A 26693-nucleotide genomic window follows, 5' to 3' on the forward strand; every position below is an offset into this window, starting at 1 on the left:
TGGTTATTCAAATTTCAGATAACTGCCTGAATGTTGTTTTTTTTGGTGTCACTGAATAGGTGGTTTAAATATAATAGCTGACATTAAGTTTACTTCATAATCTCTGTCAGAACTCCATAATCACGGTTTCATTAAAGTTAAATGATTGTACCCTTTATCTCCACAGAGTACAGAATTCAAACCAATGTCGCCTAATTATCTAATTATCTAATAAATGCACACTTTAGTCATGTAATGCACAATCATATTTAATTACGTTCAAACAGTTGTCCAGTACAGTGAAGTAGAGGCCATCTGGTGCCCAGCACAGGGCCAGGTTTGACATGTATAATACCAACGCTGAATTTAACCGGTCATCAAAGAGTTTAGGTGCATATTTACAAGCTGTCGGTTTCTCCAGGCGAGAAATATGAATGCCTTGGAGGGGTCCAGCATCGCTCCTGTCTGCTGTGTTTCTCTCTCAGTCTATCCAGGATTACACTTTTTTTTTTTTACTATTGATCGATTTAACTGTGTCATGTTTATTCAACCCTGTAATGTCCATTTCTGTATCACATATGATCCCGCCACCCCTCTGTATTATAATGTTACACATGCAGTACATGATGTGTTGCAGCTTTTCTCATTTCATAAATGTTTGGACAGTACAGGGTTATGATCCAGTGATTGAACTGTATCTTTAGGGATCCAAATGCTTGACAAAGTTCTGCTCTCCCTGGATTCTATTAGAATAACTGGATAGAAATAGAAACCGTACTGCTGGGGGGAAAAAAATAAAATTCACAAAACAGACTGTCAAGTCCCTTAAAATGACTATGCATTACACTTCGAATGAGTTGTCTCTCAGCATCTTCCCATTCACTCGCCTGAATCTCCTTTCTATAAACCGTAAGCAAAAGGGCTGTCTGAAGTGTTCATCGGGCTCTGAAATGCAGTGCTGTACTATCTCGCTCTCCCTGAAGCCCTGATCTGCTGAGATCTTGTGTGAGAGGTACTTGAAGAGTGGCATTGGAGGCTAAAGCTGTCTGTTTGCCAACCTATAAACACCACCTGATAATGCACGTTGTTTAAGCCAGGTGCCACTTATCTGCTTTCCTATGCATTTAAAAAGACAATTAAAGAATTTAAGTATAACAGTGATTTGAACAATGAAACATGCAGAATCGTCTGAATCACCAACTTGGACTGTTAGGGGTCTTTGAAGATTAAGATCCCCTGCACTAGTTCTAAAAGGACGCAATGCCAATTCTCCACAATAGTTATTATCTACAATGGCCTCTCAACAGCCTGCGTACAGAAGTTTTGAGCTAAAAATAAATCAATTTGTGGCATATCTCAGAAGATGTGATCTGCTAACTAATTTTCAGCAGTCTACCATGAATCAGTAATACAGTTTAATCAACAATACATCCCTCAGCTGGCCTCAGAAACCAGCAGAACGCAACTGCTTTTGATCATTGTGCATTTGCGGACAGCCTGGCTCTTTATTGAGTCAGTTTAAAGGAGGCCAGATCAGGTTAGGCCAGGCTAACATGCTAAAAGAAATCCCTTCTCTTTCTACTGTTTAAACTTTTAAATCATTCGGCTTTCTACCCAGATCTCAAAGCTCTGGTTTCCTTGGTTGGGGAGTTTGAGCGAGGTCTCAGCGGTAAAGAAAATCATGCATAAATATTAACAACTGTATCTCCTAAACAATTTGAACCCCTTTGTTACCAAGTCTCTGTACTGCGAGGTTCTTAGGGAACACCTATCATAGTAATTACATTGAAATTTCCAGCTCCGACTAGCAGACCATTTCAAGCTGAGAAAACGACATCAGCTTCATCTTTGCGTTACGAAATTAGCAGAACAGAATTGCATTTGTTTCATGTATTTGTTTTAAATAAAAAGGCATATTAGTGTAGAATATATTGTACTCTATTATTCATTTCCTTAAGCGGCAATAAGGGGGGTTTGGGAGCAGTGGGTCGTCATCTCCCTTTAGTTTTTTGGTCTCTTGTTTGTTTTTTGCAAACATTTCAAAAGGTTCGTTTTTATTTGCTGAGTTTCTTCATTCTAGCGTCCAAGGCTCCGAAGTTGTCTTTTACAGACATCAAGTTTTCATTCATCGTCTGCTGTACCTGTAACAGAATCATGGATACAATGAGGTTTTTCAGCTCTTCAATAAACACGTAGGAACACTGAGTGGGGATCGGAGCAAATGCATTGCTGTATCCTTTGATATTGTCAACATCATTCTAATTGTTTTGCAGTTCTTTCAATCCATATCTTTAAAAGCTGTCATACGTTTTGAAACTATTAAAAAAGCTGGATTTCTTTAGAGCATTTTACTGCACTGGGTAAATCACCCTGAATTGCATTAACATTTCTGTCCTGGCAGGACCTTGCCTTGTCTACACATGCCATTGGAAATCACGTTGGAACCTCACTGGATTCCTAGGTTCCAGTCTGAGGTCGTGTTGAAATGTACGTTCAATTTTTTGTCCTGTTCTCATGGTATACTTAATAAAGGAGTTTATTGTTCAGCTCGACAAAAATTATTCAAGACTGAAATGGTTAACCACCTATCCGTGGATATGCCACAACTGAAAAGAAGTGGTAGATGCAATCCAGGTGGTACTGTAAAATGCAGTACTAAATTGCGACTTATCCAGGTAGAGTATAGGTTGATTAAACTAAGTTTGTTATACAGCTATGACCAAAAGTTCTGCATCACCTAGAATTTTAGGATTGACACAGAAGCTTTTGGCCATAGCAGCACATCAGAACTGATCAACCCCATTAGCCAAGTCGCACGCTGTGGCTTCTGTCTGTTATATTATCAGCTGTCGCTAGTGGTGAGCAGACCCTGCAGTGCACGGTCATGGTTTGCAGCAGGTATAAAACATCCTTCTCTTTGCACAGGGGCAGCGGCGCAGCACTACCTGTGTGAGGAGAGTCGAGTTGTCCTTCAGGGAGTTCTTAATCATCTGCTGGGTCGTGTCTAGATGGGTCAGCAGCTGTCCAAACTGCATGGCTGGAAAGGAACAGTGAAAAGGAGGCCATGTCTTTATTTATTACAGTTGTAAAGGAATAGGAGTCAGCTGTTATATATGTATTTCATACTGCCCCTCTTCAGCACGGTCAGCTGAACAAAAATGTTATTTAAAAAGACTTTGTCAACCATTGTAGGGATCAGTGGGTTCTGAATGCAAACATGCTCTATGATATGCTGTTAAGAATGTGGTACATTGACATTATATTTAAACAGCTGCAATATTGTTAATCATATCTAAAACATGTATATAAAAATAATTAAATCTGCCTTATCAAATCGCTGCAGTAACATGCAATTGCCTGTCTAATGATTAGATTGAGCTGTGCAGCTGGTCTGTATAAGCCAATTAACATTAGAGATTTATTCAGTGTGAAAATTAGTCATTTTATTCGGCAAGTTTTGCTACACCGCCTGCTCAAGAATTTAAAAAAAATTATAGCCCAAAACTTTGGAGGCACAGAGAGCGTTTTTGTAAAACTCTTTAGGACTGCTACATTTTAGAGAACACTGTGTTGTACCCAGGGCGATTTCAACATAACACACCGTTCTTACAGAACAAGCCTTTCAGGGTTACAAGTAGTCAGTCATGGCTGACAGGAACATAGAACGTGCTGATGAATGTGTCGACTTGATTTCTTGCAACAAACACAGCTTCATGCATCCACACAAACTCAACACACTTGTGAGAGTGTTCTTTCTCTTTCAGTTTCATTATATCATAAAAAAAGTATATAATGTGCAGGTACCATAGTTATAAATATAATGGTAGTCCAATTATATTTAGTACTGTAGGAAGTTTACAATATACAAATTTTGTTCAGCAACTATGTTTTTATTTGCATAAAATTAGATGTTGAAATATTCAATAGGAATTGGCAGGCAGTGGCTTACTTAAACTGTTGGCAGACACTGCTGCCCAACAACAATCAGGACTGACTCAGCTTGATATGTTACATGTTCTGCTCGTAATAAAACCATTTAGAAATGCTTAAGAAAAATGAAATAAGTGCCAGATCCTGCATCTCCGTACAGAGAGCTGAGCCAACCTTGTTCATGGAGCTCCTTCACTGCGACTAGCCTCTGTACAGTCTGAGGCAAGGTGGTGGCCATGGAATCCCACTTCTGAATGACTTCGTACAGCTGGGAGACCTGGGAGCAGAGGACACAGCACAGTGTTGTCTCCGATCTGAGCTCTCATCGGTGAGCGTTCAGACGCTGCGTTGCTGCATCAACAACACTGTAACACCTTACAAAATGTATAGCAGTAACTTACCAGTTCATTTCAAATAAGATTCATAGTGTTAGACAGGGATGGAAATAAGACTCCCATTGCATAGCAGTTTGATCCACTACAAGTACTAATTTACTATAGTACGACTGTGACACATATTAAAACCTGGAATGGGGAAAACTGCTATACAATAGGAGTCTTGTTTCCATCCCTGTTATTGATAACACAACGGCCACAGGATTCTGAATCAAGTAGACCACCATAGGAATGTCAGATTCATTGGAAATTGAGTTTGCGACAGTCATTTTATAAATGTAACCTACAACAGTGTTTGGATCAGCATACCAATTCATTTGCATCATTAAAACCCAACACCTTAACGCACAGGAGTGTTTTAGGTTTGAAAATGTTGTTGCAGCTGCATTTAAATGATATCCATCTCCATTTATATAAAAGAGTGCTCATGGCCCACATTACACACCCTAATATGCAATTCCTTCTAATCAGATGCTGGACACAATGCATTTAATGGGTGAAATCTTTACCTGATATATATATTTTGAATATGACTAATAGGAGCTGCAAAGATTTTGATGTATATTAGTAGTGCCTCTTACTAATATACATCAAGACACTCTGGTGAATAAAAAGCAGCTACCCCTCTATTTAAGAGACAGCGCAATTTTCACTCCAAGCTGTCTCGCATTATCCATATAACTCCGCACAGCAATCTGAAATGTAATACATGAAACCTGACCTGCATTTTTTATAAGAAACATTGAAGGAAACAGGCTTTTGTTTTTATGCCAATACGCTGCAGTCCACTAGATGGCGCTAGCGCTTACTAATATAAAGACACTTTGGCTGTACTAGCCTACATATGTCTACCAGGTCATAGGCAAAGCACCTTAACAGACCTATAACATAAGATAAAGTTGCAATAGGAATCACTTAGAACGATTGCAAATACAACAGCTAACAACATATAACTTGAAGCTGCATACTTACAAAAATTGCAGTAACAATTTGATAATATGATCATTTTTATGAACAAATTTTACTTTGGATCAAAGTGGTTTCTCTGCATTTATGGCCGTACTTTAAGCAGAAAGGGGTGACATTGTCCTTTAAATGTGACCCAGATGCAGTCTGCAAAAAAAAAAACCCTGTATACTACAAATGATTATTATTATTTATTTCTTTGCACTATAAATATAGTCTTAGATCTGCAGGTGGGAAGAATTTCAGCTCCATATCTACCTTGTTCTGCGTCTCTGCATCTTCAATGGCTGCCTTATGCTTGGCGATTTCATTCATCTTTCCAAGGACACTCTGAGGAACAGAAAATGAACATTTCCCTGAGATAGTCATTATACTACATTATAGTTATTTATTAGCTTTGGGGCACTGTACATTAACAAATGTCAGGTATATCAGTGTGTCTTTTAAAATCTGCAACTCAGTCCATTCTGTCCTGTTAAGAATTGAATGTACTGTTTGAGACCCATAATAAAATGTGCATTGATCACTTTCCATCAGTACCATTCAGTTGGTAGCAGCATGTGTAAATGACTCATGCCAGAGGTCTATTGGTTAACAGAGGGGATCGTATCTTACAGGATCGGATGTGACAGGTTCTAATGTAACATTATTTTTCAACATTGTTTTATTGATTTTAAGGTTATGCTGTACAAGTAATTATAACATCTACAAAGATTGGGTAAATTATATATATCTGTCTTTATCAACAGGTAAGAATAATGACATCACACTGCACGTTCTCTTGTTCAGGGTTGGGTCAATATTCAGTTAGTGCTTTTAAAGTCTGTATAATTATTTCTGTTTATCATGGATTTTTTTTTCTTCTTCGCATTGCACAGTTCTAACATTATAATAAAACAGATTACTCAGTCTATTTTATTATTTCAAATTCAATGTCAGTTTTTTTCTAGCTGTGGAGTCTGTGAATAAAGAAATAATAACTGCAGCTCAAATTAAACGAATGCATTTCTCTACTGCAGTAAATGAAATGCATCATGAATAATAATTGGATGAAACGCCCAGTCTAGTATTTCAAAACTAAAAGTTTCATTTACCTGAAGCCTGGCTTCTACCTGATCCAGTGTTGCAGCGTCCAAGGCGTTCACTTTGGCTTGCAGCACCTCAATGGTGTTCTGCGGAGAGGGGGGGAGAAACACTGTGAATGTAGCCTGAAAGAACTGCTAGTGAGGATCACTGATCCGCACATACCATCTCTCAAAGGAAACATTTTTAATAGGACAGTGGGTGCAAGGCTCATCATATTAGTGAATATCTTCCTGGTCTTCACGTTGAACCCCTATTTAAACTGTTTGACTCTATTCATTAACAATGTGTTTTATGCTAGAGCATGGCTCCTATGATTAATGAAGATGTTATTGTAGCTGTACTCACCACAAGACTGGAACCCTGGACAGCAGAAGTAAGAGGGGTCTGTGAAACAACAGAACAAATACCCTTAATAACTGCCCAGGATTAAAAGTTAAAACACTATCGGCTGGTTTCACATTGTTTTGGTGCTAATCAAGGTCTGTGAAACCAGCCTGTATGAGCCTTTTTGTAAACTTAAACCGTCACTTCTGTGTTTCTGACAGAGTTGGGAGCTGAAAAGCCATATAACTTCTTATTCTGGTGCAAGACATTGAAAAAGACTACCAGTCAAAACATTTGTCATGAACTTACTACGTTTCTTTAGGTTTTTATATTTTATAGTCCTGGATGAAACCTCTTATTCTGTGAAATCTCCTCATAACGGATTTACTGTTCTTCTGTTTAAAATGTTGCCGACCTGCCTTGTTTTGTCAGCAGAGGGCAGCATCATGAAAACAATTGTTCATTTACATTGACCGTTACATCGTATTTACATTTCTGTTTCAGGGGGTCAGACAAACGCAGCCGGATGTGCAAATGCGTGGGCTCGTTTCTGAATAGCAGGCCTATCTGTCACTGTCAGTCTGTGTCGTGACGTCAATATATTTTATTGCAGGATAACAGGATTTGGAATCCCAGTGCAACTCAATGGAGCAGTGGGTTGCACTTGTCACAGCATTCATTATAATGTGTGGGTTATTACGGTTCTTTCCAGAGCAGGCTTTACAATGCCCCTGTGGGACTGTTCATCATTGAACCACCTTGCTTTATACAAATCAGAGCTTTATGTTCTAATATTTTGTATTTATTATCACTATACGAGCAGAGAGAGGACACTGAATCTATTTTTATACTAGAAACACCAGAGAATTGAAATACACCCTTGATTCTGATTATTTATGGAGCCCAATGTTGATGAAGGTTTATAAGTTAAGTATTGAGATCTTGTTTAGACTATGAAAACATATCTATTGTCTTAAAATATATTATTAAAATACATGTTTGATGTATAGAATAATGATTGACGTATAAATTCTGTAAGTGTGATTGTTTACCCACCAACAGTAAACTAATAAATTACAACAGACACCAAATTGATGTAATTCATGTCATTTCTATGTTATGCATTAGAGAAATTCTCACATTCATTCTCTATTTTATACATTAGGGGATGTTCATTTGAAATCGTTTGAATAAAGACAACAACTGCATTTTTAATGGCACGATTGCCTTGAGATTGCCACCGTTTATAACACAAGCACGTTTTTAAAAGCATTTGTTGGTTTTTTTTCTTCTTGATAAGACTGTAAATCAATCTAGCATATCAGTTTTAAAATCAGTTGAAGGTTTATCCGATCTTTACTGAGCTGCATCTACCCCAGAACCGGATCTTCTTTATTGAACCCTGTAATGCCCATTTCTGTATCACGTCTGACACAGTGCTTAGCCACCCCTCTATTATTTTTTTAAATCCAGCCTCGCAAGTTAGAATTATTCATATGCATATGTTTTGCCGGTCAGGGAAAAACAAAAAAAAATGTGTACAAGAAACTGAATCTAGTTACATAAATAAAGTAGCTTTTCTCATTTTAACAGGGTTAATTAACCTTTCACTTTCTTTTTAAGTCATGTTCCGCAGTTGGACAAAATGTGTTTAGAAACACCATCAACATATAACACATACTTGTACTAAACTAAATGATCAGTGCCTTAAATCACTGGTTTTGTTATCTTGGCCTTATACAGGGTGTCCATAAGACAGGCATCCTTGGCATAACTGTTAGTATTGGTTGCCTCTATTTCTTTCATGTGCAAAATCACTTCAGTCAAAGAATCTGACTACTGTGATGTGTGGTGTTAACAGTAAAATGCCAGCGATCGTAGCACCTGTTTGTTTTCATGTGAGCATTTTATTAGAAATGCCAGACGGGATGTTGCACAGGGTGATTCATAATTCATGCACCACTGTTGAGCTGCATGGTTTTCTACTTAAATCCTGACTACTGAACAGCCCTCTAGTGGCCAAACCGATATTGATGGAAAAATAATGTGTGTGAGAACAGGAGGTCTGCTTTCATCCCTATATACACATTTGTCATTGATTTTGTCTCGAGTTGCTGATTATAAATTAACCAGGTTTACCAGTCGCTCGGGTCCGGTGCCCACAGCGGTCTCCAGTTCAGCTAGTCTCTTCTCCAGCTCTGCAATCTACAGTCAATGAAAAACACCCAAGCATTCAGCAGTGCTATCAGAGGCACAGCAGACATACAGATAAATAAATCACACCTGCACCGTAAAACAATAGTGCTGCATTCAGAAATACTAAAAGAAACTCGGTAAATTCATTAAAAAAGGCTTCTAGTTCAAACGTTTGTCATTGAGTTTATTAAGTCTTTTTTTAAGTATTTCTAAATAATCACGTTTGGTATTATATAGCAATTTTAGGGCTAAGGGGTCCTCAGTTTAAGCTTAAAGACACACATAAACAATGCTGTGTGCCTGTACTTGAAGGCAGGTGAAAGGTTTCTCAAATGCAGTAATATGTATTGATTTCTAAAAACCCACTGCCCACAGGGTTACACTGCATATAATAGAACTTACCACAATCAAATGCCTATAGCAAGCTAAACAACTGTGTATTAAATCTGCTCCTGCAGTCTAGGCAGTGTAATAATAATAATATGTGTCCTGTGCAGCACCACACATTACACCAGAGACTGGGGAGTGAATACAATGTTTACTTGCCTTATTAAAACTGTAGCACAGAAAAAAATGCCCTGCTATTTTTGGGTTGGTCAGCAACTTGGCTTGATGACTCACCCTGAACTTGGTAGCTTCAAAACACATACACATTTGAAGGTATAACTTGTTAGAAGCCTAATTAAGCCGCGTTAATAAACTTGATTATTTCTGCTGAACAGTACACTGTCGCTCACTGGGGAGGTAAGGAGGTTGCCTCTCTGTCTCACCTTGGCGGTCTCAGAGAATTTGTTTTGCTCCGGCCGACTACGCAGTTCGTAGATCACCGTGTCCTCGGTACTCTTGGCTGGTCCCTTCCCCTCTGTCTGCTTCCCTTTATGGCTCTGTGCAGCTTCCAGTTGGATGAGCAGGCGTCTGCAAGGGATTACGCGTGATACAGATCAGAATAGGATTTGGATTTCAGAGCAGTATTGAATCAAGCTCTCCCCAGGTGAGGACCATTGGTGCCGATTGGGCTAACTTACCATTCAAAGTGAAACAAGTGAAGAAACAGCTGTGTGGGCTTGTGTGGATCGCTGTTCTCCACAGCCTAAGAAAAGCAGCAATCATCACAAATCCAAGCAGCTGTTTCTGTTGTTTGACTGAATGGTAAATTAGCCTGATCAACACCAGTGACCTGATTTCTGCGGCTGGCTGAATGTGAATAATCGAATAAATCAGTTTGTGCTGCTCATAACCGGATATAATCCTGAACAATGAAAGCGCGCTCACTTTGCCAGAGCCCCATCCGGGTCGGTGAGGTTGATGGCTGCGTCGGGCCCCAACACCTTCTCCAGGTGCGAGGAGACCAGCTGCTGCTTCAGCAAGGCAGCGTGCTTGGCGAGAGCCACCGGGGTCAGCTTCTCTTCAGTGGAGGACTCCTTTGTGGTCGTCTGGAAGAGTTACAAACAAGCACAAAGGTTGGTGCAAGCTGCAGGACGTAATGATAAAGATAAAAGATGAAGCAAAGCCATGTAAAACATGAAGAAACAGCAGTGCATAACAGACAAGGTTAGCTCCAATCTTTAAGGCACGCTGTAGTTTATGAACTAGTAACTAAATGCAGAGGAAAAGTAGCGTGTCGGGCCTCCAAGGAGCTACAGATCAGCCACATTATATGATGATATTTCCTATCTCTCCACATAGTGTGTTCAGCAATACCCAAAGCGAATATTTGTGTTGATTTTTCAAACCCTATGGATCAGGGATTTGTTCCAATGTCCATTAGAGGCTTCTACAGCTAAACTACAGCTTTACTCAGTACAGGTAAAGACACTGACTTGTCACTTTTCTGTTTCATTCTAAGCCATCCGTTTCACAAAATGATCACAACTGCTAGTTACAAGTCAAAGAAAATCACCTAAACTAAAGAAGAAATACCAGCCCAGCTATTCTCTCACCTGGCTTAACCAGTTCTGACAGTGGCTCAGCATTTACGTCGGAAACAATGATGGCAGTTAGAATCATTGAACGCCCACTGAAGCCTGTCGTACTGAAAGATAAAGATTGGCTTCCCACTCCAGCGGAATTAAAAAAAAAAAAAAAAAAAAAGATGAAATCCGTTTGAAATTGGTATATTAAACCTCTAGTCGGTTTCCACCGCAATTGACATCCCTTACACACAAAAGCTTTGTTAAAACACAAAGTAAGTGATCCGCTTTTTCTCTGTCGGATGAGAAAAGTACTTTGAGAGCTTTGCAAGGTAAGACAATTCTGCAAGAAGCTCTTTCAGTTACGCTCAAAGGCAGCGGCAACAATATTATCTCTGCTTAATACAACGCAAAATCCCCCTTCCCCGGACAAGCAGAGCAACAAGGCAAATGCAGAGGGTGGATTACTGTGCTCAAAAGCTCCAGGTTCATTGCCATTCTCACATTCTGACAAACCACTGATCTGCACACAGTGCTTTGTTACAGACAGACCACTAAGAAACGCTGTGTGTGAACAGCACTGAAGCAGTCACCTGATCTCGCTATTTTTAACATTTCAGATAACCTATTTATATTTTCTACTATCATAAATAACATAATTTGTATTTATTATTATTATTATTATTATTGATTTTGGTTAATTTCCATCTCGAATTGTACACCATTTACGGTGATACAGAAATGTTGATGGCACTACATAAGAATTATTACTATTTCTATCGCTGACATCTAGCTACGTGCCCAACGCTCTACTTAATCACTTATTGCACACTGAAAGAGGCCACCATCACTGTACCAATATCAGGCACCGCTATTGTTATTAGATGCTAAATCAAGTCTTGGTAGTTTTCCAGTTTCTAGCAATTTGGAAATCTTAAAGTAACACTACTGCTACGATTATTACTACTACTGCAACTAACTTAGACCTCTCTCTGTAGCTCTTTCTCTGCAGGGAGAGCACTGTTAAAAGCTCATTACCAGTCTAGAGAAAGTGTCAATTCTGTAAAGGCCAAAATTCTCTTATCTGCGGGAGGCAGGCAATATTGATCCGAGTACACTGACCCATTTAGTCAATACACAGCCTTCCCACTGAACAGTGGAATTCATTAATGTCTTTATAACTTTATTGCTTAAAATAAACTAAAACTAAAAGATATCAGATCAGTTTTTAGTCTTTTAAATCCTATACATTTGGAAAGCGTTCAATAAAAGGCTAGCAAGAGGGTTAAAACACTGTACATTCAGTTTGAGCTTGTGCTTTGCAAGGCACTGCAAGCTGCATGCAATGTCATGTAAAATCATTCATCACCATGTGAAAATATGAAACTTTCTAAAAGAGCGAACAATCCCACCTAAAGAAAATCTAGGCTTGAGGGGAGGAAGGTATTATTATTTTATAGAGTGAATATTAGAGCCAGGTGAAGCTCATCCTGCCTCCCTACCGTGGCATTCTGGGGGATGTAGTCCTTTAGCCCCTCCTGGACTACATTTTTCTTTCCTCCTCCCCCTAGTCTGCCACACATCACATAGTCCATTGAAATGAATAGGAGGCCATTGTATAAACCCTTGACCACTACAGATTCCCCATTTCTTCTGACCTCCGTAGATCTGCGGGTTTACCTTGATCTGCTCCACCTCTTCCGTCAGCTCCTGAATCTCATTGAGCAGCCGCTGGTACTTCTGCTGCGGGGTCTCCTTCACTCCACAGCCCTCCGCGAGCTGAAACAGACACAACAGGTTACCCTGCCCAGCCTTCTGAGACACATGCTGCCCAGGCAGCTAGACACCCTCTTCTGGTTCTCTTTACAATGCTTATATTGTTCCCAATGGAAAGAGGGATGTTGAGATTTGAATTACAGCATTCAGTTCTCATTGCCTTGGGAAAACAGTTCCCCATAGTGGTGTTATAATCACACAGCAGTATCTGATTAGATATAATATGCACAGTTCTGCATTTGCAATCGAGAAGCATGTGAAAGCTATAGGGAATGATTGCTGGTATAAAAGTGTACCATTTTTATTACTTTAATATGATTAGTAATAAGACTTTGATACGATCAATATAAGGTTCAGCACAACTGGATGCGTACACAAAAAGACAGTCCTACTTTTATCCACAGATTCTGATGCTAACTTGTGCAAGAATGTCCGAACCCAGCTTCATCATAATTGGAGAAGCAGTTCTCTTCATATATGTAAAACACAGAATCTTGGAAAAGTGGACAATTTTCCAAGATTTTCAGTTCCAGTGGTTTGACTTCATATGCACAGCAAATCAAAAACCACAGAAGCAATGAGGTGTTCTGATAAATTTGCACACGACTGTACAGGTGCTTCCACGGCATTCCTGTGCTGCAGATAAAAAGGTAAAGCCACTTTGATAACCCATCCTGTCTGATGGATACAGAGACGTTAAAAGGAGCTTGAGGGTAGTACAGAAATCGCTCATGTCTCGAGAGTGCAGCCAAGCATGTCGGAGCGTGGTGTGTACTATACACAGCAGAGGTAGCAGGGGAATGTGCAGTCTTAAAATAAACTCTGCAGTGCAACGTTTAGGCGCATGGTAGACTGCAGCACTCAAATCCTGAGAATGATTCCTGGAACGCTCATAAAAATCTTATTAAGACACCTAATACTGACCGCTGTCAGAAACCAAGGTTAGGTATTGAATTTCCACTCTATACTTTAGTCTGCTTTTATACCCTTTTGAAATCTACTGTTACTGCACATTGCAAACAGTGTAGCACAGGAGTCGGGTTCTGGACCATTTATATGATCTCCTAGGTCCTGTCTTAAGCATTCATGACTGAGAAAACCGACGCAAATACTTAACCTGTCTCTTTAAACACTTCAAAATGTTCTTCCATACGTACTATTTCATACTCTCCGGACTCGTAGCCGATTCTTCTCGATGTGCTGATGCGATCTGAAAAGTCTAGAAAGAGAATAAATAATGTAACGGCTAGAAGCAATATTGCAGCAGGTACTTTCAATTCCAAGTAAAATCAAATAGACAAAGCAAGAACCCTCTGAACATAACAGAAGAAAATTAAATAAAAGGACAAGAACAGTATTTAACCACAAGGCAGTGCTATGCTCTATGAACTAAATGACCATTAAAAGGAGCCAACATAAAATCAAACTTTACAACTACTTATAATAAATAAAGATAATTAAGAGAGAACTCGGAGGATACTTCGATTGGTTTCTACAGCAGTTTCTAGTTTAACAGACCTTCCAAAACCCTGTATCCAAAAGTCAGCTTGTTGTAATTTGCCTTGTTCACTCTATTTATTTATTTATTTATTTATTGTATAGCAGTTTGCGACGTTGCTGTTATTAAAAGCTGGGTGGCCCAGCATTCATTTTCTGCGGACTGACGCAATCTCTTAATCATTTATGGATTAATTTCACCTTGGGCACCTCCAACAGTTACACTGCACTTGCCTAGCTCTAGATGCAGCATGAGAACAAGACCACTCCAACTATCTGCTAAGAAATAAATAATAATAATAAAATACGCAATGCATGTGTTTCAAACCTACCAAGTCCCTTGGTGCTGACTCTTTTGTCCTTAAATTTGTCGTAAGCAGCATTGGGATTGACAACTATCCGCTCCACACTTTCACTGCACAGCTCTTCCTGCAAACAGATGGGGAAAAAATGAGCAAAAGATCAATACACAAGAATGGATCCCATTCCATCGCCATCCAGGGCTCCCCATAAGAAAACTACATTGTACAGCAGTTTACATACAGTGCAAACAGTCTCCTCAATTCCATGGAGCTGAGGGACTGTGAAGGAGGCAGTGTGGCCTAGTGGTTTGAGTGGAGGGGCTGGGAGGAGGCAGTGCCTAGTGGTTTGAGATGACTGACTGGGAAGGAGGCAGTGGCCTAGTGGTTTGAGCCAGGGCTGGGAGGAAGGCAGTGCCTAGTGGTTTGAGATGAGTGACTGGGAAGGAGGCAGAGTGGCCTAGTGGTTTGAGATGACTGACTGGGAAGGAGGCAGTGTGGCTTAGTGGTTTGAGCCGAGGGCTGGGAGAAAGGCAGTGTGGCCTAGTGGTTTGAGCGGAGGGGCTGGGAGGGAGGTAGTGTGGCCGAGTGGTTTGAGCGGAGGGGCTGGGAGGGAGGTAGTGTGGCCGAGTGGTTTGAGCGGAGGGGCTGGGAGGGAGGCAGTCTAGTCTGTTGGTTAGGTGCAGAAGTTAAAAAAATAAAACTGTAAATTAAAAGACTAACTACTGTTTAACTTAATATAGTACTGTAAAGGGCAAACTGCTACACAATGGCAGATACACTAAACCCAATAAAGTCTAGCGAGCTGTTCCCTCTCAGTGTACAGATGTTTAAAAAATTGCTCCAGCCAAGATTTGGTACTGCTTTTAAAAAAAATAAATAAATAATGAATTTGACTTACAATAACCTTGAGTGAATAAAAGCATAACAGAACACCTGTACTTGTATATCATTAGCCCAGTAATTTTTGTTTATTCCTTGTGCTGTAATATTATAATTGTGGGTGTTGTTTTAGAATAAAAGTGAATTTGAGAGCGGTTTAATCTTCAGGCTGCTGAGCGATATCCAAGAGCATTCCTTCATGACCAATTTGAAGATACTACCAAGTACTTTTCTCTGCTTTACCTGATTGTTACATAGAAGAGCAGATGTCTAGAAAACTAGACAGAAGAAATCTTTAACATCTGCGCTGGGCCAATCTTACAAAAATATAACCCGAATGTGAAGTAATTTAATGAGATTATAAGAAAGACACCGCAGGGTCTTTTTTTAACCATTTAAAACAGTGACAGACCTAAATAGTGCCATCCTACGATTTGCTTACCTGCTTTAGCGCTGTATTTGTATTGAATATAGTGATGTTAAATAGGGGGGTCAACAAATCAACGCTGAGTCAACGGCATTATTTATATTGGTCGCAGTGTTCTGTTATGCTTCATGTCCATCAAGGCAAAGCAAAGCGACCAATATTTCATTAATTCTGTTCAAGTAACATCAACCTCTTTTTTAAAAGATCCCTTAGTGTAATATATAAAAATGAACAAGATGCAGGAAGACTGGCAATAGTTTAAACACCTGAAGGTTAGGAGGAAGCAGATGCGTATAAATTAATCAGGGATGGAAAGAAGATTTGCAGTTTGATCCATTCCAAGCTTAATTGAAGGTAACACGCTCAGTAATCAATCTTAGAATTTAATAGAACTGCCAAGCCATGGGAGTCTTACTTCCACCCTGGTACATACACAACTTCAAGTCTGATTTGAAATCATCGGGTTTCACTGTATGATCATAGAAATCAGCATTTTGCAAAACTGATTTTGGATTTCATTTTTTTCATCTTCCAGATGCAAAAAGAACAAATCAAACAGATTCAAGATGCAGAAGGAGGGTCACTGATGTTTCATTATTTATTAAATTATGAATCGTTTCTATTGACGCAAACACAAAACAGAACGCAGCAGTTTACTGAATAAAAAACGTAGCATGCCTTATGGAGCAGGTTCGTCGTTAATCTTCTCAAGTCTAAGTTCCACTTGAACTGAAAAGTTACACAGATGTATGATTTTTACACATCTTGAAAACAGAGCAAACAAGGAGGCTCCGAAGCTGCAAAATTAACTTTCAGTATAAAAATTGTTGTATGATCCAACCGTTGAAGATACTTTTCTGAAATAACTGACACACTTATGAATTGTATATTTCAAATTCCTGTAAAATGTGGTTAGTATAACAAAAACACTGTTTCCTGATTCCTGTGCTAGAACAGAGCTTGCCTGGATTTGACTTACACAACGCAAGGAAAGCAGGTTTCACGGGAATGTAAACAAACTGGACTGTCAAGAGTCTGTTGTCTAAAACAAGAAGGCAAAAAAGTAGTAATGGTTTAGAGGTTGAACTAAAGAATAAAGCAGCAGCTCAATTTGATGACGAGTGAAAGGGCACACGGACGTGACAGTTTCTAAATCTCCACCAAAGCTCTATTCCTGAGGCTGTTACTAGATGTTTTACCTCGTGCAGCTATTGGCAGTACTAAATTATAGGTCATTGTTACAAAGTCTGGATTTCAAACCAGAGCTTGCACTTCAACCAACAGTCTTCCCTGAGCTTCAATCTCATCTAAAAAGCAAATCCATTTGCTCTGGGCGATTGCATTTTAAGAACATTGACATTTCTCTCAAGGTCTACTTACTGTAAATAATATATATATATATATATATATATATATATTTTCCTCAGGGAACTTCAGCAGAATAAGATGCACATGCATATTTATTTCTGATTCTTGCTTTTTAAAAACAGTTTTTGCACTGCATGTATTACAATAGCATGATGCTTGAATAATAAACGTGTTCAATACATTGATTATTCTCTGTCTGATATTAGATATTAGGGAAATATGATGCTTATTGGACCTCTGCTAATTGAGCCCAATTGTGTAGTTGACCCTCTGTGTTGTATTACACTACTGTTCACTAAGGGCTAGACCACCAAATCATTTTGCTTCAAGGATGAACATGAATTGACCGGTGAATTCGGACTGCATTATCCCAGTGCACCACCTAGCTCCCTACAGTGAAAATGCACTGAGATTCAAAGCCTGCCATATTCTCTACTGCTACTACTGACCAATCAATCCCAAACAGCGTGGAGGTAGGACAGGCCAATAATCATTGCAGACTCCTTTTCCTCAGCAGATTGGAACTGGTCTTTGAGAGATACACATTTAAAGAACCTCGGAATGCTTCTACTGTAAAATTGGAACAGAATTGGAATCTGTAACCTGCTGGCTTTACAAATGATTTTTTTTTACTTTTAACTTTTTCTTTTCAACTTTTTAAAAACTAACTATACTAAGCAACACAGTATGTATCTTTTCAAGGATGTATGCAAGACTCCCATTGCATAGCAGTATGACCCATTCCTGGTTTTACTATGAGTTTAATAAGACGCACAACAGCTTGTTACATACTGTGGCTAATCCAGCTTGTATTAAAACCGGGAATGGGTGAAACTGCTATGCACTAGGAGTCTTATTCCTACCCCTGCTTTTGATTTTGGTTTGAAAAGACATTGGCGTGTCTCTTTTAACCAAAGGACAGCTCTGGGTTAGGGAGTTAGACTGCTAGCCACCTCACCTTCACTGTCTCAAACAATTTGACTATTCTGACTGCAGTAAAGTAATGGTATGGTGATGCTTTGAACGCATGGTTGCCTTTTTTGATTATTTAAATGAAAGCGTCACACAGTCATGTTCAGTTGTACACACAAACAGAATTCATTTGATTTGTGCACTAGCATTCTGTGAACCCAACTTCATCAGGAACCAGACTGTTGACAGTCCAGTTTGTTTACATTCCCTACAGATAGTTTTAGCTCAAGGGACACAAGCTTCCTCCTTTACTTGAAGCCTGCTTAATATCACTCTGTGGCTGCAGTGGTATAGGTTATAAACACCTTGACAACATGCAAACCATCTTCTATCACAACAAACCAGAGGCTCACACAAACCTGCACAATGCAATCTTTTTTTATATACTTATTAAAAATTATTAATATGTTTTTTCCTAGATTTAGTTAATTTGCAACTATGGTATTAATAATAGGTTTTAGGTTTCTAACAAATCTATCTGTTAGGACAGAAACAGTGTTACAATGCAGAAGATTTTACAATGGCATCTGTTTTAAACTTACTGACATTCTAGAACTGGGTGACGAAGGATGTTTTGGACCAAAAGGCAAAGAATGGAGTAAAGTTAATGCTACACATTGAATAAGATTTTACTGATCATTGATTTAAGAGGAAAGAAAGACTCTTTTGTCTTTGCCAACTCTCTCTGTACAGTTTTTTTTTTTTTTGATTGATCCGTTTATGTACATTTTCATATTGATCCATGCAAAAGATTATTTCTATTAAATCGATTAAGTGTTGTTGTATTTGTAAGCAAAATTACAAAGTTCAAGCAAGGTAACAGTACGATTTTAAATTTCAAAAAAATGTAATCATTTAAAATAATTCTCTTTAAAAGGACTCATGCAAAGCTGAATGCAAAAAAACATGCAGATATAGCAGTCTCGGTTATCTGTATGGATGTATTGCAAACTGCCAGGGTTGGGGTCAGTTCCCTTTTTTCAATTCCAATTCCTTTTTAAAATCAATTTCTAATTCCAATTCCCTTTTGATCAATTCCAATTCCAAGTCCTTCAAATTCATTCTTGGAACTCGGAATTGATTAAAAGGGAATTGGAATTGGTTTTATAAAGGGAATGCACCCCAAACCCTACAAACTGCCATAGGGATTACAAAATCTGACAAGCGAAAATGCTTTGACAATATAGGAGGTGTATTGAAAATCTGTATGCAAATAATAGCTTCTGGAAAAGACAAAAGGGGTGGACCAGGATCAAATCACAGCACGCACACATTAGCGGGGAGGATGGGGGGGTGAGATAGATAGACTCCTTACCAGCTCCTTGAGTTTCCAAAAAAGGAGAGAGTCAGAGTTAGAGAAAGAGTGCAAGAAAGAAAGAAAAAAGAGACAGAGATTATATTAACATGTGGTTTTGCACAAATGCAGCGCACAAAATGAGCTGTCAGCTGCAAGTACAGCACAACAATCGGCTAGCGTCACACATTGCTTTAATACCATACATTAATCCTGGGAAGGCAAGTAGAAAGGATTTGTTCCTCTACCCTTTATGTAAGTAGTCATGTTAAAGGGGATAAACTGTGACGAGATAATCTTCACAAACCATGTAAAAGGGAAGAAAAAAAAAACAGGATTAGTTATTTCAAGCAAAAGTCTTGGGAACGAAAATGCACTCTGGTTTAAAGATCTGAGTAGTAGACAAGTTTTAATAGGGACGAAAGCATTATAGTTGTGTTAGAATATAGCTAGCCAGTAGCCACCTGATCGTACCTTGTTAGGATAATGGTGATACCTAGCTAGATCTGCCATTTTGGTATCAATTTAAACATTACACATTTAAGGATGTAGAACTGGAGGTTTTTCTATACAGGCGCTTCTTAACCCCATTTCATAACCCCCCATATTGAAGTCTACATCTTCCTCATGTATTTTCTTTACCTGTAATACAGTATTATGTGTGTACGGTTATCAGTTGTTGGAGCTTAGATCATTATTTGCAATGCTTTCTAACTATTCCATCAAAAAACTCTGAGAAGACTCCAAGATTGATTGTGGGGATGTGGGGTGGGGGAAGCACATCACTGTTGCACAAGACTTCACCTATGGACTTCAGCATGCAGTGCAACGGCAATACGCTTCCCCACCTCACAACATACATAACAGACAATTAAACAGGTAAGAAATTGCCTATTAGGAAATTGTACATGATCTAAAAAAAAAAATCACTTTAAATGGTCATTTCATTTTTCATTTAAAACATCTCTGAAGGTCACTTTAGAGCAGAGCCATCTCTTCCACATTTGTCAGTAAGATTTAGAGTCCCCCTTGTATGCTGTCTGTGATGGACAAAGGTTTCCTTCAGTTTGTGCATCGATCTGCCAGGCAATTCGACAGGATTGCACCACATGTGTTCAATGGATTTATTTTCAGCACAGGCTGTATAGGGGAAACTAAACAACGCTGAGTAAATGAAGAAAACTTATTAGAATAAAACGAAACACTAAAAAGAGAGCTAAAACCCCTTACACCGTAACCGAGGCAAAAGGCTAATCTTGGACCCACTGACAGGCTGATCTACAGGCAAAAAAAAGATTAAAAAGAAAAGAAAAACTATGAGATAAAAGAAAATCAAATAATAATCTGTTGATCACACCACTGCAAGCTGATTTCTTCATGCAAAATTAAACTACAAACAAAAATAACAACACATCCAGTATTTAAGCATTAAAAAAAAAAAAAAAAGTCTTACTTGCACAAACTAGCATCCAGGCAAGGTAGTCAAAACAGGGGTGGGAGCATTAGGGGAAAATGCTAGTTTAGTGTGCATTTGAAAAAACAGTTACATTTACTGTACGTATGTAATTTTGAACGAATGGCATTCCAAAAACAGGAACAATACTGGCATTGAAGGAAAGGTGCCAGACAATCCCCCCCTTACTGTAGATTACATGTATAACAAGGGTCCAAGAATATCCTTGATGTGTCTGGCTAACAAAAACGGATTGGCTTAAAATGTGTCTGGCTAACAAAAATGGATCGTCTTAAAATGTGTCTTTTTCTGCAAGGAAAAAGAAACTATACCTGCAGTTTGTAACTGAAATATCTCTAAATCAAGCAAACAACCAACACGATCTTCCACCCCAGTAAAATAATGTTTCTTGAGCTAAAATAAAATCATCTTAAAGCACTGATTATCACTTTTAGGAGCTGCAGTAGAACCACATTTACTGTTATTTAAGTTGCATGCTATTGCACCAATGTATCAAAGTCATTTCCTCCCAGGTGCAACAGTAATGTTATAAAACCAACTGGAAGGCTTAACTTAATCCCATGTATTTTTATTGACGGCTGCCTGAAACGTTTTAAGATGCAATTATTCATCCGTCTATGGCTAAAGAACTTCAAAATTTTAACAGAGTACTTTTCCTTCCACCCCCTAGTATCTAATGATGTTAAGAGAGATTTATCAAGTGCCAAAAACTCGCTAGGCACCCTCCAAAAGGCACTGAATTCACACCCCAGTACATAGCTGCCACATTAAGAAGGCTCTGAATCATTAAGTCAGGGCACAACACATAAACACATTAAAATGAAATAAAAACCAAACAGCAAACGGATTCAGTGAAGTGCAGAAACAGTAAGAAAAGCAACACGAGAATGACTTTTTTTTTTTTTTTTAATTGCACCTTCTTATGTTTCTAATTACAAGAAGTCAAGCAAATAAATATGAAAATATAAATATAAAAAGACAAAACACTGAAGTATTCTTAAACATACTGGGTCAACTGCAGCGTACCAGTGATTCAGTCGCATCAACCGACTAGAAAATCCTGCTGATCTGTACTAACCTAATCCTGATCCCAGTGTACCAAACAGATCATCCCAGGAATCGGTTTAACTGATCAGAACAAGACAGACCGATAATGGGGACTAACCTACAGCTATGGACAAAAGCTTTGCATCACCCCATAGAATTAACACATTTTGCTTCATAAAAATGAAACCTGCTAAATAATGTTACGTTAATATATTAAATTACATACCGCTTTGTAGTTTTCCCATATACTTAACAAAAAAAACTGACAAATTGAATTAAATGTGACATTTCGAAATCTAACATGAAACACTGTACTACTGTTCTAGGTTTCCGGTAGACTTCTGCGATATCATTTTGTAGTTTCTTTGACTACATGATGTTGAATAAAATATCTAAATTATGTTCATATAGTTTTTAGAGGAAAAATGCAGCTGTCTCTGCAAAACATTTTTAGCAGTAAATGCTTAGGACAAGCAAACGTACTATTCCTTCACAGCACTAAGTTAATCCACTTGACCAGGATCATCACGCATCTGATTTTGGTACGATACTGCAATCGCGATCTTATTTAGTCTGATTTAGCAGTTGATCTACCTGTGATGATTAACTTCTGGTGCGCTGCAATAGGGATGAGAAGGTGTACTAACTTTATTCCAATCAAGTGGACTAAACCTGCTTAATCCACGAGTTAGACACAGCAAGTGGACTCAATTTGGTACGCTGCAATTGGCCCCATGTGATCATTTTGGATTTGAAAACTGACTATAATCACAGCTTTTGATTATTCTCACACTCAACTTACCTGTGAGTAAAATAATGAGGTAGAGGGGTTGGACAAAGAAATGGAAACACAGTTTTAATAAAAGGACTGTTGCTGACATGACTGATTCCATGCACTCTGCTTGACACAAATGCTTTAATAATGTTAAACACTGCACTGCAATACAGAAGATCACCACACTTTGATGAAAGACTCTGAGCAACAGATTTCCATTCCAACTTCGTATCCCTCCAGCAGCATTGAAGCACCTTGCTGACTGCCTCGTCGTGATGAATCAGAGCCCTACACCCTATTAACAGTGTTATGACCGGTCTTTCTGATGTATTGTCCAACCTCTCGATTCTGCAATGTTTCTAGCGAACGTTTCATGATATTATTTTCTTTCTTTTTTCTGGTGCCTGTTCCAGTTGGCTTTCCACCCAACCTTATAGTTCAGCGATATATCAAAGCAATATATTTCCAGGGGCCTTGGACAATTTCACAGTATCAGCTGTTTAGAGACCTGAGCGCTGCATTCCAAATGCTTTGGGATAGATTTACTAAGTTTTAGCTAAAATGCTGTCTTTTTTTTTCCCCCGGAACCAAACAAAAAAGCATTTATGACCTTTCTTATTAGATCTTTGGTGGCTGTTGCAACTATTTAAGGTGGGTTGACTGTAAATCAGGGTTATAGTTTAGAGTCAATTACTTATTTTGTAATTGATATAATGTTTGGGAGGAGGCCTCCGATATATTTAAACAGGGTTTGAAATGTTAACTGGAAAATCTATCAATCTTTCAACACTGCAGGCCTCTGAAGAGCGAGGTTCATACTTTGTGACCAGTGTGACGGTAATGAGACATGGCCAGCTAGACTTGAGAAAAATGAAACTCTGGCAACCAGTCGCATACTTCTGCACAAACCGATGATTGTTACTGAATTACTCGGTTCAAGCTCTCCGCAGGCGAGGGTCGTTGGTGCTGACTGGGCTAATTCACCAGTGAAGAAATAGCTGCTTGGGTTTGTGTGGATCGCTGTTCTCCACAGCCTAAGAAAAGCAGCGATCACCAATCCCAGCAGCTGTTTCTTCACTTGAAATGGTAAATCAGCCTGATAAACACCAGTGACCCCCACCTGATTGTTGGCGCCTGGTTTCTGTGGAGAGCGCAATCAGAGTGATCGGTTTGTGCAGCACTACAGTCGCACGACTAAAGAGACAAGATTTCCATGTGGAAGTGGGTGTTCTAAAATAAGCTAGTGTTCTATACATGATAAATATGATATATGTGTTCTGACTTAAGGCTAAAATATAATTAAATGAATGTTTTACAAAAAAAAATGACACACTCAAGTCAGGGTTGGGGAATTAGGTACAGGACTGGTTGGTTAGTGAAAATCCTGCTATCTTTACAAGTAAGCATACCACTGTATTTACCGGCATCATTTGTAATATTAAAAATATATATTTTTTAACCTTTGAATTTCCAAGAGCAACTTTATAGGAGCGCAGATTGCAATATATTGACCAGAAACTGGAGTCTGTGTAACAAAGGGTATTCTATTCAGACTTACCGACTCAAACTGTGCTTGGTCATCCTCAGGCAGTTCGTTTGTCTCATAGATGTCAGGTTCGTTGGTGGCCTGAAACCACAATGAAAAATAGCTTGTTTAGTTACAAAGGATCATGCACCGAATACAGAAAGTGATAGATTGCTGCATCATTTTCAATTCAGCTGATTACTAAAAACCAAACACCCATCACGTACTGAATCAAACCATGTAAAGATACTGGTTTCACTGGCAACTAAATACAAGCTGACTATCATGGTAGGTGCTGTGTGCATAGCCAGATTTGTTAACACAGCTGTAACAACCGTACTTCCAGAAAGCACTGACAAATAAAGACTAGGAACTTTCAAGCAACTGTTAAAGCTACTTAATAGGTGACGTCCCAAGTTGCTATTTTTTTTTTAGTTGCTTTAAAGAAATGACTGCAGCCCAAAGGGATATTGTAATTGTTGACTTGTTATTTCTTCTCTGTATTTCAAAACAAACAGAACTTTTGTGCACAGAGGCCGAACAGATGCTGAATTGCAGAGAACCGAATGCTGGAAACAAATTCCTATTGTGTAGTTCTGTTTAATAGCAGTCATGAGACTGTTTAGATATTGTTCCAGTCACCCATCATCTATTAATCAGTCTTAGGCAATCTCACAGCACTGGGAAAGAAGTATTACTATGATGATGATGATGATGATGTTTATGTATTTCTTAGCAGACGCCCTTATCCAGGGTGACTTACAATTGTTACAAGATATCACATTACAAAGTATCACATTACAAAATATCACATTACAGATATGAGCAAAAACAGAGATTACAGTAAGTATACAAAACAAAAGACTTTAGGAAGAGTTCAAAGCGGGGCACAGGAACCCATTAATTTACAGTTGTAAAGTTAAGAGGAAATTGTCCAGGGAAAAATAAAACACAAGTGGAAAAAGTCTGATTGACATGACTGTGGTGTATTGTTTTGGTCTTGCTTAACGGATCTGAAGAGTTAATCATGTTTTATCAGATTGACTATGATACACAAACACTAGCTTCACGTCTTCAAAAGTCTAACCGTTAATTGAAAATTAAAAAAAAAAAAAAACAGGTGTCACCGTTTACATGATTCGGAGATTAGAAGAACAGTCAGATTTTGAAAGTAAGCCAAACATTCCCTGGTCTTATGCTGTGCGACTTGGCAATTGGATAAACTGTACTGTATACTGAATTCTGATTTCACAGACCAATACATTTTAATGTATTTGGCCAGGTGTACTCTCATCGGTTCAGGTAGGCAATGCAGGAAGCAGGCTGAGGCAGAAGGAAGTCTCCTATAAATATAATGCTAGTGTCATTAAACCCTGCAGTTCACTAGCCAACGCCCAGAACACAAACACACCCTATAAAACTCCTAGCAGAAACCGATTATGAATACAATCTCCTTTTGTACATGATACACAAAATACACATATATAACAAGGTGAATGCAATGCGTGGGTTTGCGCTATACTACAAACTATAAAAAAACAATATAGCTACATCCTAACTGGTAAACAAATCCACTGTTTACAATTATAATGGACCTTCCCGTCCACATGTAGAATCCCAATACGAACAGATAAACCTCCATAGATTTCAATCATGAAATAGCTTATGTAATGACACGTATATATATATCACAGCTTACGCGTATTGCATGGCGGGGTGATTAAAATATAGCAGTGACTTGCACGGCACACCAACTCGATTATTCTCGGCAAGCGAGGTCAATGCCATTTTAGAAGCGAGGCTTTCTTTATGGACGTAACGATTTTGCCAGGTACCTCCGTCTGAATATAATAAAGCACCCTTCCCACGAAACATTTGGAGAATAAATCAAACGTATTGTTTTTAATTGTACTTACAATGCCTGGTAGGTTGGCATATTTAGGGTCCGCCATTGTTGTTGAAGCCGTAGCGCTGGAGAGGAAGATGGCGGGGGATGATGCTATAACGGTTCTTTTTACAAGCTTTGCCCTGTTCTTTATTAAAACTTCGACTCCCTGTGTAGGAATTCAATTGTCAGTTTTTCATTAATTTATGAATGGCAATTTTTTACGCAGATTTTGACAGTTGCTACGGGTGTCAGAAATCGAGAAGCCGGTAATCTCGCGTGGTCTGTCAGGCAGGGTGGGTGATGTCATTGGGGTGAGGTAATGGCGAGAGGAATTGTGGGAGTTGTAGTTTTGTTAACAGAGCTTTCACAGCTGGAGCAAATGTCTGTTTTTCTTTTTCTTTTTTTTTTTAAAATTAATTTTAATAACTAGTATTCAATGTAATGCACGGGTATTAATGAAAGTCAATGGAATGTGTGTGATTAATACATAATAGATTACGTTTCACCGCAAAATACAATACAAGAAAATGCGGTATATTATCTTTTCTGTTTAACATAAATTGGTCTTATATATGCAATACAAAAACAAAGATCGGACCAAAAAAATAGGAACACAAGTAAACTTGTATAAGGGATATACGTGTTCTCCTGCTTCAGTTTAATTATAGGCATGTATTTTCACG

At 38.6% G+C, this 26693-nt stretch overlaps 1 protein-coding gene across 1 annotated transcript; it reads right to left on the bottom strand.

Annotated features, from left to right (window-relative positions):
• Positions 1–232: 232 nt before the first annotated feature.
• LOC117967045 (dynactin subunit 2-like) lies at positions 233–26322 on the bottom strand. Its single transcript, XM_059011455.1, has 14 exons — positions 26039–26322; positions 24156–24224; positions 14392–14488; positions 13720–13781; positions 12467–12565; positions 10149–10309; positions 9647–9791; positions 8820–8885; positions 6702–6740; positions 6365–6442; positions 5529–5600; positions 4084–4186; positions 2925–3016; positions 233–2120 (listed from the first exon to the last, which is right to left on the bottom strand). Exons 1-14 carry the CDS (start codon positions 26072–26074, stop codon positions 2034–2036), a joined length of 1206 nt encoding a protein of 401 aa, XP_058867438.1. The 5' UTR covers positions 26075–26322; the 3' UTR covers positions 233–2033.
• Between the last annotated feature and the right edge of the window lie 371 nt (positions 26323–26693).

The sequence above is a fragment of the Acipenser ruthenus genome, chromosome 42 (assembly GCF_902713425.1).
Source record: "Acipenser ruthenus chromosome 42, fAciRut3.2 maternal haplotype, whole genome shotgun sequence".
In the NCBI taxonomy this organism is placed as follows: Eukaryota; Metazoa; Chordata; class Actinopteri; order Acipenseriformes; family Acipenseridae; genus Acipenser; species Acipenser ruthenus.